Below are 16,090 nucleotides of genomic sequence, written 5' to 3'. Positions count from 1 at the left end.
AAAGAAAATACAAACCAACTTTTTAATTTACCTTGTCAGCTTGTCGGAGACAGTCTATGCGTCTCATTTTGCCTTTCTGGTCAGGGTTTGATAAGACACAACATGCAGCTTTCTTCCCGGTGATTGATAGGACAAAGTCTTCCCTGCATTCAGGTCTAATATCCTTTCTTAGCTTAGCCAAAAGACGACTGGCCCACTTCTGTTTCACCTAGGAACAGAATAAGAAACAGAAACTCTAACTGAACAAGTCAGCTTTGTTCTAGCATATTCTTAGTGTAATTGGGGAAGATGCAATATAATATGGGTATGATATAAAACATTGATTGCTAAATATAAAAATCAGACTACTGTAATTCATTATTATCAGGGTGTCCTAAAAACTCCCCAAACTCCCCACTGTCACCAGTAAGTGCTTGCTCATAGGGGGTCGTCTGATTGTTGTGATTTTTGTTTTCTGTTTTCTTTGTGTTATTGCAGGGTCTTTACCTTACAATATAAAGCACCTTGAGGCAACTGTTGTGTGATTTGGAATTAAAATTATTAGAATTTAAAAAGTTAAAAAAAAACTTTTTAAAATAAAAAAAAGTAGTGCTTATTTCAGTTATCCAATATACTTATACCACCTCTGCCTTCTCCCCAAGTAGTTCATCTTTGACAGCTCTCTCTTCTTCTTTAGTCATCCTCTTCTCATGTTTTTTGAAGTACTTCCTTTTCCTGGCCTGGAGGTTAAACCACGTGTAGGCAAAGGCACGAACCTGGGGTAGCAGAGCCTCAATGAACGGATGGAACTCATCCTGGATGATAGAGACACACAGTACAGACTCAGCAATCAGTAACTAAACCACTAAAACTCAAACACAAAGAGTAGGACATGTAGCTTTGGATACTAACGATATACTGGTAACGAAACCCTTAACAATGAATCTGCTTCTTGAATATTTTGCCTACATTGTTTAGATTTGACTTGTGCATCAGCAGCAAGACAGAACACTGACATTTTACACATCTGGATAAGACGCACATACTAACAGTCTCTATGATATATAAGCTAATTTTATATGAAAAAATAAGGAATATGGTTTTCTGAGAAATTAAGTGTATCAGATCCAGACATATAAAACGTGCTATTAAAACGTTTAGAGATCCTCTTTCACATTAACAGAATGTAGCATTTGGGTACATTGCAACAGTCAGCCTACAGCAATATCCCAGAGCACAAGCAGCACACTTCACAGTAGAAGACTGCACTCTTCAAGTCATGTCAGTACCAGTACCAGATGACCAAGCCTATAGGTCTGATTCTTCTTTAATAGCCTTACTGCTTTCTTTTCAATGTATCAGAGAGCAGTAATTATGTTTTTTTAAAGGTAAAAAAATAGATGTTTTCAGGAACAATGTAGCTGTTCCAAATCTTGATACAGTGGAAAAACAGGGTCAAAAAAGAGCATGCATGAGACTTGTGTGAAACAGCTCCACTGTTTTGAATGTAATCAGAATAAAAATAATTAACAAAAATAAAAATGAATAAAAATAATGGGACACCGTGTGTCATTGTAACAGTGTATTTATGGCAATTTAGGAAAAAGCATAATAGCTCCACTTCAATTTAAATACTTAGAAAAACAATGTTTTCCATATCTACACATTTCAAAGCGATTCACTCTAAACTAATACAGACTTGTAGGGGTAACCATGTAACTCTTGGAAGGCACACAATGGTAAAAGTGGCCATTCATTCCAAATTTCTCTTTGATATTTGGGCTGACTGGGGCCCGATGAATGTAAAAACAAAGAATTACCAGATTTTTTTTTTTACCTGATTTTTGTTTCTAAGAGAAATGAGAGCCACATATGAGGATATTCATTTAAAATTTCAATAGAACAGTAGCAGTATAATGTCCTCGTAAGTGGATACCAGGCCCTTGTAGAGCTAAATTGAGTATTTTGGTCTAAATAACCCAAATGTCCACATATGTGGACGCCAGGTCCTAGGAGGTTAAATAAAAATTATAAATTGAGTTTCAGATCATTGAGTGAAAAAAGCATTTTTTCCCTTACAACCTAGCCAGACAAAGATTGTCTGTGTGCCACATGCAGTCAATTAAATTTTACTTATATAGCGCCAAATAACAACAACACTTGCCTCAAAGTGCTTTATACTGTAAGATAACGACCCTACAATAATACAAGAAAAAGAGAGAAAACCCCCAACAAGCTCCTTGTGGGAAAGAAAAACTCCCTTTAAACAGGAAGAAACCTTCAGCAGAAACAGCCTCAGGGATCTGACAGTGAGCAGATGAAGACAGGACAAAAACATGCGATGAAAGAGAGCCAGATATTACTAATAACTAATAATTAAATGCAGAGAGGTGTATGAACACACAGTGAGTGAAAAAAAGGTGACTGAAGAAGAAAAACTCAATTATTCATGGAAGCCCTCAGCAGCCTACATCTATTGCAGCATAACTACGGGAGGACTCAAGAGTCACCTGAACTATATCATTTAGCAAAAAGGAAAGTTTGAAGCCTGATCTTAAAAGTAGAGATAGTGTCTGTCTCCCAAATCCAAACTGGGAGCTGGTTCCAAAGAAGAGGTGCCTGAAAGCTGAAGGCTCTGCCTCCCATTCTACTTTTAAATACTCTAGGAACAAGTAAGCCTTCAGTCTATGAGAGAAGTGCTCTAAAGGGGTGATACGGTACTATAAGGTTTTTAAGATAAGATAAGGCCTGATTATTCAAGACCTTGTATCAATAACAGACAGTCCTAGTTTCAACTCATTATGTGAATAAAGCACACGTGTCCACAGAATCAATTTCTTCCATTCCAAACGATCCACCACTATGAGCAAGACAAGGGCTGTCAAAGGACATCAGGAAGAAAACTGTTGATGTGCACAAGGCTGGAATGAGCTACAAGAAACGTGGTGAAAAGATGACAGCTGCTGGTGCAATTCTTTGAAAATTGAAAAAATATCAAATCACTCAATTTGGAGTTTCATGGAAGATCTGGCCTCATGGGTGAGGATGATCATCAGGCATGGAAGAAAGCACTGCAGTCAGATAAAACCAAAATCGAACTTTCTGACCTTAACGTGACCCGCCACTTTTAGAGGAAGAGAAATGCTAAGCATGACCCGAGGAACACTAACCATTTTTGTGCTAAGAGTACGAGAAGACCAGTGGGAGAGACCTTTGAACAGGACCATGTACTATAGATTTTCGGACGAGAACCTTCTTCCCTCAGCCAGAACAGTTAAGGTCATGGACCAGTCTTGACAATGACCAAAAACACACAAAAGGCTAAAGATGAAGCACACTAAAGTCATACCTCGGCCAGGCATAGCCTGTCTCTACACCTCAGTCCTATAGAAAATCTGTGGAGGAAGCTGAAGTTTCAAATTTCCAAGCAGCAGCCAAGAAACCTGAAAGATTTAGAGAGATTCTATAAAGTGGAGTCAGTTAAAATCCCTCCTAGGATGTCTGTAAACCTGGTGACCAATTACAAGAAACTTCGTACTGGTGTCTTTGCCAGCAACGTCTCAACCAAGTACTCAGTGAGTATTAGGCCTTTATAACTATACAGCATCAACAATATGGTCAGATCTTGGGGGTCCAGGGCTGGCAGCAAGGTCACTGCGTCCACCCAGCTGAATTCTGCTGATACATTAATTCCTACAATTTGATCATAAAAGACTTAAACACCACCACTGCCAATAAGTTACTGCAGTGCAAGCTCAGTTTAATTGTCTAATTCACAGTAGTTTAGTCCAATCGTAGTAACCAGCATGACTGAGGAGAACACTAAGCAGTTGACCCTAATGTGCACAGTTTGCACAGTACCAGCATGTCTCTTTGAAACTAAAAAGAGGTCATTTAATCTGGTGCGGCTCATTTCAAAGCATGACACCAATCAAAACATTTTTTTTAAAAAGGGAATATGTTGAGGATTTTGTGCGCTCACAAAGAGCTGTGTTGTGATTTAATTGATTTACTTCAGTACTTAGAGAAAATGTCTTTGTTGTCTGCCTCCTGCTTTGCCTATAAGGCAGATATTTTTGCACTTTTATAACTGAGTCTACATTTCACCTTGACTGTAGTTTGTATAAATCATTTTATCCTTTTTTTGCCTTTTTTGTATAGCAAAGTGACTTGATACCAAGGTATCATGTCTGTGAAAGTTCTCAGTGATACCTTGATACCAAGGCTTTCCTACATTCCTACCACAGTTGGTTCACATGGTCTTCTAGCGAGCCAAATGGTTTGCTGTAGTTAATCCAGTTTGCTCAAAGACAACACAAAGTTGCAAAGTTATTGCTATTATTAAATTCTAATTTATTGTTAGGTCCATGGGATTTTGGACACATTCAAGCTCACATTAATTTGACAAAAGTTACATTATTCCATGTCCATGTAAGTTCTCAATCATCCAGGTCATGGTAATCTAAGGAGTTTGGAAAGAATGGCGACTGGACTTTAAGTTTCTTGAAGACGTTTCACCTCCCATCTAAGAAGCTTCTTCAGTTCTAAAACCAAATGGTGCCGAGTCACAGGTATTTAAAACCTAGTGGGAGTTTCCCTTAAGAGGGTCATTAGACCAACTATTGATCATGTCCCTCATCACATGAGTCAAGGTGTCAAAAAGGGTGTGGGTTATTATTAGCAGAGGTTTCAGGTGAAACCATTGTGAGAACTTGTGAGATGTGAGTGGCGCCTGAGAAGGGATCTCAAAACTGGATTGTAGGTGGCAGACAGTTTGTGTCCTTAGCCACCCCCTCTGTTCAAGGATGGTCGTTCACAGTGGACAGAGATGGCTTCTTTCACTCCTCTTTCAAACCGACTGTCTCCTCTATCCAAAATGTGAACATTGGCATCCTCGAATAAGTGACCTTTAACCTTTAGATGCAGGTGTAAAGCTCAGTCTTGTCCTGCCAAGGTGGCTCTTCTATGTTTTGCCATGCGTGTATGGAGTGGCTGTTTGGTTTCTCCTCACTGTACTGCAGTTTTGTCCTCAGGATGAACCAGTTTTTGTATGAAGTAGCTTAGGAGGTCATGCTTGTAGAAAATTCTCCTGAGTTTCTCTGATAAACCTGCTACATAAGGGATGACCATGTTGTTCTGTTTGTCCTTCTGATTCTCCCTAGTTGGTGTGCGACCTTCTTCCCAGTTCATCTTTGCTGATTTGATGAAAGTCCATTTAGGATAACCAAATGTTTTAAGAGCTTTCTTTACATGTGTGTTCTTTTCTTTCCCTTCTGCGCACAGCACAGTCCAGAAATGGCAAACTATGACCTTTGTCTCTTCCCTGGTGAACTTTATGTTTTTATCCACTGAGTTGATGCGAGCAGTGAAGGATTCAACTTCTTGGGCAGTGGCTTGGTGCTGTCCTTTTGAAAGAACCAAGAGCTTTACTTTCTACTTCCTCCATGTGAAGGTTGACTACAATGGATGACAGTGGGAAGCCCATGACACATCCATGTTTTTGTCTGTATAAACCCTTGTTGTATTTAAAATATGCTGTGGTAAGGCCAAGATCTAACAGTTTGCACATTTGTTTGGGGGTAAAGCCGGTTCTGTTTTCTAAGGAGCTGTCTTGCTGTAGTCATTTCCTGACAGTTTCCACTACCTCAGTTGTAGGTATGCAAGTAAAGAGTGAGACCACATCAAAGGACACTATGGTTTCATCCAGATCCAGTGTAAGTTTCTGGACCTTGTTGGTGAAGTCAGAGTTTCTGATGTGATGGATATTAAATTTGAAAGGCAGTTTTAAAATTATTATTGAATTGACAAACAAAACAAAAGTTATGTAAACCTACATGGCCCCATGCAAAAAAATAATAATTACCCACTAAACCTAATAACTAGCTATGTCACCCTTGATAACAAAAACTGCAAATAAGCATTGCAATTACTCGCAATAACTCTTCCACATCACTATGGAAGAATTTGACCCACTCTTCTTCTGCAAAGACGAGTGGGTCAAGTGTTTTAATTCAGGCACATTAGACGGTTTTCCAGTACGAAAGGCCCGCTTAGGCTAATACCATCTCAATCTGATTTAAGCCTGGACTTTGACTAGGCCACTTTATTTTCACTCCATTTCATTTTGCTTTTTGAGCAACTTAGAAGTGAACTTGCTGGTGTGTGTCTGAACTAATGGCTGTTCCTTCAAGATTTCCTTGTAGAGAGCAGAATTTACGGTTTCATCAAGTACAGCAAGTCGTTTAAGTCGTGAAGAAGCAAAGCAACCCCAGACCGACACACTACCACCACCATCTTTGACTGTTGGTATGATGTTCTTATGTAAATGTACTGTGTTAGTTGGATGCAGTTAGTTGACTAAACAAAAATGGGGTTAGTTTCCTTGGATGTTTTACCTTCAGGGTTGGATACTCTGAGCTTAATTAACAATTTCCATTTTATGTGTAGCATGATTGATGACATCACTACTATGCTGTCTACAACCTAGAATGACGAATTTGCAGTTTTCTAAATGATTTTGTTGTAAGCCCTACTGAACAGCTTATGATGTATTGTAATAATTTAACTTAATGTTGGCTGTTTGCAAGAAATAAAAATGAATTCATATTATGAGTTAAAAAAATTATAAAAACTTAATCCATCACTTAACCCAGCTGCCTTGGCAAACTCTAGGCTAATCTCCTACCTTCCTGTCATCTCAGAAATTCTTGAAACTATCTATAAAACTGAAAAACATGCTTACCGAGGCTGGATTATTGGAATTCGTTATTATAAGGCTGGAAAAGTTGTGTATTTCTTCATATTTCTCCAATAGTTGCATTGTTCCATAGTTTTACTGTTAAATCTGAAATTAAATTTGAAATCATTCTCCTCATATACAAGGTCTTGAATAATTAGATTGTATCTCATCTTAACGACGTCATAGTACCATATCACCCCATGAGAGCACTTCACTCTCGGACTGCAGGCTTACTTGTGGTTCCTAGAGTATTTAAAAGTAGAATGGGAGGCAGAGCCTTCAGCTTCGAGGACCCTCAGATAACCTCTATACTTGTAAGATTAGGCTTAAAACTTTCCTTTTTGTTAAAGCATATAGTTAGGGATACTGGGTGTGTTGCCATGATGCACTGAGTGTTTCTTCTTCTTTTGACACGCACTATTCGTTTTTAAGCCACTTTGTATTTAATCATTAGTTATTATTAATCTCTGGATCTCTTCCACACTGTATCTTTTGTCCTGTCTTCTTCCCCTTCCAACCGGCCATGGCAGTTGGCTGCTCTTCCCTGAGCAGGGTTCTGGCAGTAGTTTCTTACTCTTAAAAGGGAGATTTTTCTTCCCACTTTCACTAAGTGCTTGTTCATAGGGGGTTGTGTTACTGTTGGTGTTTTCTCTTTACTTTTGTAGGATCTTTACCTGGCAATACTAAGTACCTTTAGTACATAGCACTGTTTTTAGTGCTATGTAAATAAAATAAAACTGAATCTCTGTCTGATTTCCACACATAGCAGGCAGCATTAGACAGTGCAGCTTTATGGAAATATAGCATTTTTGAAGAGTTAAAAAAACCTCCTGCGTTTGTAGAGTGCATTGACTGGTCAGTAAAACTAGAAAGATGCTATGTAAAAAAGTATCACAATCCTTCCTGATTCCTTTTGTTTTTGCATATTTGTCACAGTCACATATTTCACATCATCAAACAAATTTGAATATTAGACAAAGATAACCTGAGTAAATAAAAATGTTCATTTATTAAACAAAAAAGTTATCCAAACCTGTGCTATACAAAAAAGTAATTGCCCCCTAAACCTAGTAAGTGGTTGTGGCAGCATTCAGAAGTGAACTAGCCTGAGTTTTAAGGCTTGAACTACTGGCCAGACATTCTCCTTCATGGATTTCTGGTAGAGAGCAGAATTTGCGGTTTCATCAACTGCAGCAAGCAGCAAAGCAACCAAAGGCCATAATACTACCATCACCATACCAACAGGCTTGTGCTGATATGAGGTTCTTTTTATGAAAGGCTGTTAGTTTTATGCCAAATAGTTTTCCAAAGGTCTTGGGGATCATCAAGGTTTTTGTCAAATGTGAGATGAGTCTTTGTGCTCTTTTTGGTCAGCAGTGGATTTCCCCTTGAAACTCTTCCATGCCATTTTTGTCAAGTCTCTTTCTTACTTACATTTCTTATCACGAAACCTGACCTTAACTGAGGTTATCTGTGATTAATCTTTTAATTTTTTTTTTCTTTTTTCGGAAAGCTAAGTTCAATTTCACTAACCACACTCAGGGCTGATTCTTCCAGACCTGCTGAATCAATAAGTCACTTAAATAGAACCTTTCTGAAAAAGTGTAGTAGGCTAAAAGAGCTCAAATACCAACACATCATGGCACAATCTAAACAAACAGATGGGAAACGAAGTCCTTGACATCTAATAGTCTAGAAAGAGTTGCAAAGCCATTTCTAAAGATTGAACATGGAAAAAAACCACAAAAAACATCCTGCTGATCTCCAAGACCTTTGGGTAAATATTCTGTGGACTGATGGGACAAATGCTGAACTTCAGGGAAAGTTTGATTCCTATTACATCTGCCATAAAACTAACACGGCATTTCATAAAAACAACATCATACCGTGGTCAGACATGGTGTAGGTTTGTGCGCTGAAGCTCAACTGTGTTTGGGTTTTGCAGCAGGAGAATAATCCAAAACACATCAACAAGCCCACCTGTGAACAGCTCAAAAAAGATGAAAAAAATGAAGGTTTTGAAGTTGTCTAGTCAAAGTCCAGAATCAAACCTGATTACGATGCTTTGGGAGTTTAAACAGGACGTTCATACTGAAAAACCTTCGCACTCATTGCTTCAAAAGGTGCCACAACCAGTTATTAGATTTAGGACACAATTTGTCTTTCACACAAACCCAGATAGATTAGGATAACTCTGTTTGTTTAATAAATGAAATCCTTGTTTAAAAAATGCATTGTGTATTTACTCAAGTTATCTTTGATAATCTGGAAGATGCAAATGTGAAAAATATGGAAAACACTAAGAATCAGGAAGCAGCAATTAAAATACAATTTTTTAACTTTGTTGTTAAAAAGGGGTTTTTTCCAGAAATGACACCACTGATATGTAAACTACTCTTGTCCACAGATACTGGGAAAACACTTGAACACAGATACACACTTGCAGATGCACACACAAGTACATGTAGGCAGACAAATCTCAAAAAGTTACTGTAGAGAAACTGAAGTCTGTTAACCAGTAACTTCAATGCATTCCAGCTACAAACTCCATGTTAATTCCAGCCCCTGATCAGCAGGTTTGCTGCAGTCTGCAGGATTTGTTTCAGCCTTCGCATATGTGCCTGCTTTTGATCAAGCACGAATTTATATTGCGACACTGTTTGATTGAAGATGTCAGTCACCAAACAGAGTTAGGGCACATATAACCAGGACTGTCAAATCAACAAAGGCTGTCTAGACTAAAGCTTCCTTTCAAAGTGGGAAAGCTTTCCTTTAACAGCTGAAGTGTAACAACTGTGGTGTAGTTTTACCTGAGACAGCGAGAGGGACGAAAACATCATTTTGACGAGATGGAGCTGAATCACAGCAGGCTGTGCGTTAACATAAACATTTAAATCCTCATAGCGTACTTATTTGTTTTTGGAGATATCTGTATGTTCTTCCATGTCGGGATTCAGTTAAGCAGCGATCCCTCTGGGCGGGAGAAAACGCTGCATTTCCTGGGCTGTTAAAATGGGCTTTTCCAAAGAATCCACATATGAGAGCGAACGACTGCTGTGTCAACTCCAGAAACGATCACACGCCAGAAAAGTTTCGGCCCCGGAAAAATGTCCCGCGGGGGGGAAAAAAGAAAGTTGTTCGGAAAATATGGCCAGAGGTTTAACGGAACATGGGAGTTGTGTCATTTAGAGAGGGAAGGAGATGAGGGGGCGAAGAATAAAAGACAGAGCGCTGAAATGACGTTGTGAATTCAGCCCATCCCAAACTATGAGCTTAAAGCTGCAGCTGCGCTCTCACTGCCCAGCTGCCCTATAACGCGCACAGCACTTTATCTCAATAACAGCTGCACCTCCGTCCTGCAGTCTTAAAAATCATGGATTCAAGGTGTTCAAAGTCCTGACCGACTGCATTCTAGTGAAATGGGAAGCATTAAAAACCTGACCAAGGTTTATATTATAATTGGATATCTCATCCACAAATCGGCACAATGGTTCCGCGATATACAGGCAAATGGTCAATTAGAGACACCAACACCGATAAGTGTCCTATTAATGTGTTAGTAATCCAACCACGTGCACCCAGAACCTTCTGCAACGTACCCCATCACCTTAATAGGTGTTCAGCAATATCATCAACAGGCACAGCATGTGTTTCACAGTATTTTCCTGCTTCTCAAACCATGTGAGTCATCCTGTCCTGTGGACACTTGGAAATATTTCATCACAGTAAAAGTGATTACTCAGAATAAGTTTGTTTGGCTTCACTCGACCCTCTAAGGTGACTGTTGACCAAACTTTCCAAACTGTGGCAGCAAGACTGAGTACTCTCAGGGTAGATAAACCTATTTCTGTTCCATTCGGCTTTAAATGTTGCACTGGTCTGCACATAGCACCTTTTAACCTTAGTGGTTAAACAAAGCACATTACAATGTTATTGTCCATTTTTCCACAATGAGACACAATAATGGTGGCAGAGCTGGCATGCAAGAGAATGGCATGTGATAGCATTGTTGTGCCTACAATTAAACTGTATCCCATATTTCCTGCAATTACTAAGTACTTTATATTGAATTGTATTGATAGTCATAATTATAAGTCAGGGTATTTACAAATGTTTTATATACACATTCAACCAACAATAAGTTCCACTTATAGCCTATAATCATACATTTGTACTTTCATGATATATTTGTATAACACGCATGTACTTCCTTTTCTATTCAGCTTACTTTTGATATTTAAATATAGTTAGCTCATAAGGACTGGTTTTATTCGTGTGGTACACAGTTTACAGTAGTCGTTTTCAACACTGGATTTACAAGATGTGAATACCTTCACATAAAGTCCCAAGACACAAGAGTCGTGTACTGTGTGAGCAGGGGCATGCCATCTCAGTCGGTTGAATAGGCTAAAGCTTTTCCTCAGGCAGACATTCCTCTGGGTCATGTACCGCATTTAGAGGGACTGATGAGGGGCAGCATCTGACTCTTTTCTACTCTTGAGCGGATTCTCGGATGTTTGCTCACTTTGCAAGTTGAACATGACTCTTTGAGTGTTTCCAACTGATGTGGTTCAGGAGGACTGCCTCCACTAACTGTATTTTTTCTCCCTCTTTCAGGCAGCTCTCTGACTGGGCTGTAAGCCGGGGCAGGAGGCCCTCTGTCGGCCTGTCATTCTAACTCAGCCCGCTGGCTCTAACTGCGGCCATTTTCTGCTGACTAACACAAATGCCCAGAAACATCCACACATCCACAGCCGAGAGGAGGAGGCGGAGGAGGAGGCTTGAGCTGAACTTCAACTTGGCCTTCCACCGTCCCGCGTGACGAGTGGAGCGGTGGCGGAGGGCCTGCTGCTGCACGCGCTTCAACAAAGCCCCTAGCTCAACAACTTTCACCCCCTACTCCACACCTGATACGCACACAGCAGGGCATATTTTCCGCTTAATCGGTCGAAGTCAGGGCCCGGAACCCATAGCCTGTGGGAAGAAGCTTGTGTAACGCTAATACGCCACGTTCAAAACTTCATTCAAAATTACAACAGTTAAAATAGTTTTTGTTTTATCGCTGGCCTAACTAACATTCCGTGTGTAACATGAAATCATTTCGTGTCTAAATACATTTTTGGCAAATTCGGTGCGCATAAAATACTCAGAAAGAGCTTTACGGCAACGAAATTTCCACTTTCATAATCGTAATTGCTGCTGGCTTCCGCCTTGCACTCAGCGTTTGATGGAAAACGTCAGCTGGATAAAAGGGCAACCCGACAGGCAAAGTTAAGATTTTATTGAAGGGTGGGCTTTAACGTGTATCATATGTGTGCCGAATTTAAGGATGGGCCCTGACAGTTCAACCTTGTTCCCACTTATGTTTTGACTGCGTGTATATTTGTTGTCATGCGCAGGACAATTTATTTTGCCATATTTTGAATGTGATTTAGCGGGCAGAATCTCTCCAGGAAAACGCCAGGGATCGGACCGTGTTCAAATGCTGAAACAAACTAAAAGAAAAAATGAGAAATACAGACGCAGGCTTGCTGACATTAGGACGGAACTATCGCACCGCTTTCTGCTCCACTTTCAGCTGCGTAGCCTGCGTTACTCAGTCAACTCCTCGCATTGCGTCTTTTTCGGAAAACACGAAACAGCACACCAGTGGGAAGGGTTGGAAGGGACACACTGCTACATTGTTGTACCGGAACAGGTTTTGTCCTACCATGTCGAAGCTGAGCCGCCACCGGGGAAAGTTAAAGCTGATATCAGTGCCTGCCCATCTCGCGCTGTCGTTCGTTACCATTCCATATTCATGTCTACCATTGTGCGCGTGCCAGCTGGAGTATAACCGCGGTGCTCGAGACCAGAAACGTCCCGCGTCAAGCTTCGGGCTCCACGGCAATAACCCCCCCACCACACGCGCGCGCGCGCACGCACACATACACATACACACACACCGCCTGGAAGGCTGCGGCAGAACAGACCAGTGTTACATTAACCTTCCACCTGTCTTCTGTTCAGCGTTCTCCTCGCTTCTGTCTTCCTAATATTAGCTCTTCTTCCTGATACTGTGAAACGTTTTATTCCTTCCTTTAGTTTTTTTTTTTTCACTTTTTCCTTTCTCACTTTGTTTGACTGCTTTGTGTTCATGTCTCTTCACCCTTTTTCTAAGATCGTAGATGAGCAGATTCAGTCCTTAGAGAGAATTAAGGGTGAGCCTTCATCTACAGTAGTCAGAAATCCTTTGCTTTATAAAGTCTAAATATTCACTTTCTGCCAAGGTTTGAGCTTCATTTGTCTTAGTTTCTTCCTTGGGATACACTCCATAAAGTGAAATGCAGTGTTTTGAGACCAGAGCTGTGATTTTATTATTAAATTAAAAGCTGAACAATTAATGAATCCATCTGCTGTTCCTGCTGTTCGACAGTTCCAATTAAACTACATAAACAGTGGTAACAATGTAAGCTTGTGAAGATTTAACTGTGATCAGACAAGGCTCTCGTGTCTGTGGCATGGTATCTTATGTTTTGACCTCTATGGATTCAGTCAATCTATTGCCGGTACTAAAAAACGCAAAAAAAAAACCCAAAAAAAAATCGGAATCTTTTGGTACAACGTGCCATATTTTATTCCTGTTAATGTTTGGTTTTGTTTAGCATTCACTAAAAATAATAAATTAGTAATAATGCACATAGTAACGTGTTACTTTGTGGAATCTGTATGTAGACTGAGGAGATATACATATAGAAAGCATCAAAGTACTGATAGATCTGCTGCTGGTCACCAGATGTCAGATTTCCCATCTGGGTCCCGACAGTGTGCCTTTCTGGATGAGCAACAATACGGACCAGTCATTAATAATCAATCTATAACTTCACATTAAGCAGTCTGTGTGAACTGAATAACCACTAACAGCAAAACCAAAGCATTTCCCAAAGTGGGATGAATAAAGTATTCCTTTTATCTTTATTATTAATTCAAAGCATCTTTCATGTATTTTTTTTTAAAGAATGCATAATGATTTCAGCTCATTCATTCAGTCATGAATGCAATTTATCATAGAAAGCACTAATGCTAAACTTCCACTAACATGCATATTTCTCAAGTTTACAACACATTTGTTGCACACATGAATTAATGTTTCTTTTACATTCTTTAATAATTATCCAAATATGTATTATGTGATGGATACATGAATTTACATAAATAAACTTAGAGGCATGTAACTGCCTTTAAAGAGACATTTTGCTGGTTTGCAGAACAGTTGTGGATCCTAGCCCTCTTAGGCTCTTCCTGTGTCCGCATGGGTTTTCTCCAGTTTCCTCTGGTTTCCTCCCACAGTCCAAAGGAATGCATGTTAGGTTAATTTGTTACCAATTAGTCTGGCTTCTTGTGTAAGGTGCTCTAAATGGTCAGGAAAATTAGAAATGTGTCATGCACATCATGCCACATCATGTGGTTTGCCTGTTTCGTCAGCATTCGGGTTCTTCTTCCAGGTTCCCTGTTACAACGTAACCCTTAAAACTTGGATCTCTAAAGGTTTTATCTTTATGAAGCTACCTCTAAGCACAAAACGTGGGCTGGGAGGTGACCTTGGAAGCCTGCAATGAAAAGTTGGTTTGTGGTTTGCAGTTTTTTATTTGAGTAAGTGGTATCATAAATAAATTGCCCAACACAAATTGGCTGGGTGACTGGCTCTCTGATAATATTTTTGCTCCTTACAAATGAGAGAAAACTGTTTAGGCTGACCTTTTACAACACAACTAATATATTTTATCTAGGTGACTGACAATGCGACTCGTCAGGGAAGCAAACTGTGTTATCAGTAAAGAAAAGAAAGAAAGGAGATGGAGAGGAAGTGAAGTGAGGCAAATAAGTTGTTAAAACAAAATGCAACTAACAAGTTTAGGTATGAACAGAAGTTAAATACAGGGACCCAGGGTCAGATGCGAAACATATCCATCATCATCATAACCCAGCACAAATGAACACCATGAAACCCATCACTCAGAGAGAGTGAAACAGCATTAGTTCCATCTCCAAACCATATGACACAAGGTGAGCTCAGATAGTGGCAACTAAAGATAATCCCAAGCAATCATTTGAATCAACAGCAGGGCAAATTTTTGAAGAAGCCAGTGTGTTGGATTTGAATCCTCTGGCTGACTGAGGCCTTTCTGTGTGGAGTTTGTATGTTCTCCCCATGCCTATGTGTGTTCTCTGGTTTTCTCCCACACTTCATGCATACATGGGTTAGAGTAAGGCTGAGGAATGAAGGTTAAAATGTCGTAACATTTTAAACCGTGCAGACTTGTAGATATATATATATTTATTACATGGGGTATATGACCAGTAATTACTGGCTACTCTAATGGCCAGACTGTTGTGTACATTACAAGAAGGAAACAGACAGCTTATGTATAGGACTCAGAGTTCTATGCAGCTGTCTATAATGGATACATGCATTTTGATCCTCTTTGAGTCTACTGAGTCTCATCTATGGTAACACATGGTGAGACATCACTTTGTAAACTGTAAAACTGCAACACTATGAAATATTATGCCGATCTATAGCATCTTATACTCCTATACTCATAATACCCTGTACTGCTGAAATGTATTCATACATTCATACATTTTAGTACCTCCAATGGAGCTCTAACACTTCTGCGGTCTTAAAGAAGGCCCAACAGCGTCTCCACTTTCTGAGAATCCTCAGAAAAATGGACCTGAAGAAGGAGCTGCTGACCGTCTTCTACCGCTGCTCCATTGAAAGTGTGCTGACATATTGCATCGGTGTGTGGTTCTCCAGCTGCACCACAGCACACAGAAAGGCACTCCAGAGGGTCATCAACATGGCCCAAAAAATCATTGGACATCCTCTTCTCTCCCTGAAGGACCTGTACAGCACTCGCTGTCTCAAGAGGGCACGCAGCATCCTACGGGACTGCACACACCCAGGACACCGGGTGTTTAAGCTGCTGCCGTCTGGCAGGAGGTTCAGGCTGCTGAGGTCCCGAACAAATAGACTCAAGGACAGCTTTTACAACAGGGCAATAGCCCTGATCAATGTAAATAGCTGACCTGACTGGATACCTCCCTGGACTTTTTAGGGGGAGGTAACAATGTTTAAAACGATAACAATAATATTTATATTTATAACAAGGTGCAATAATAATTAATGTGCAATAATAACAGTGTGCAATACACATACACTTATTCTTCTTTTTTATACTAAGTTAATATACTGTGTTGTGTTGTTTGTTACGTTGTGATGTGTCATATCGTGTCGTGTTGTGTTATATGTAGTGCCGACGTAGGACAGTTTTTCCAATTTCATTGTACTACTGTACTATGTATGACTGTGCAATGACAATAAAGAGT

The 16,090-nt window shown here is 39.8% G+C and overlaps 1 protein-coding gene across 2 annotated transcripts in view; it reads right to left on the bottom strand.

The window, feature by feature from the left end:
- nfic (nuclear factor I/C) overlaps nucleotides 1–12,771 on the bottom strand; it is a 37,249-nt gene extending 24,478 nt beyond the window's left edge. The window contains exons 1-3 of one of the 2 annotated variants that reach the window (XM_082509916.1): nucleotides 12,429–12,771; nucleotides 624–794; nucleotides 32–208 (exon numbers count right to left, since the gene is read on the bottom strand). In XM_082509916.1, coding sequence (XP_082366042.1) covers nucleotides 32–208; nucleotides 624–794; nucleotides 12,429–12,653 — 573 coding nt within the window. In that variant the 5' untranslated portion in view covers nucleotides 12,654–12,771. Of the gene's footprint in view, nucleotides 1–31; nucleotides 209–623; nucleotides 795–9,528; nucleotides 9,968–12,428 lie in introns of those variants that run through there. The other variant, XM_082509917.1, reaches the window with a different exon arrangement.
- Between the last annotated feature and the right edge of the window lie 3,319 nt (nucleotides 12,772–16,090).

This window comes from Aulonocara stuartgranti (genome assembly GCF_965226115.1).
Source record: "Aulonocara stuartgranti genome assembly, chromosome: 17".
Taxonomy (NCBI): domain Eukaryota; kingdom Metazoa; phylum Chordata; class Actinopteri; order Cichliformes; family Cichlidae; genus Aulonocara; species Aulonocara stuartgranti.
Note: the sequence above shows the minus strand (reverse complement) of the source record. Positions and strands in the feature narration are given on the sequence as shown.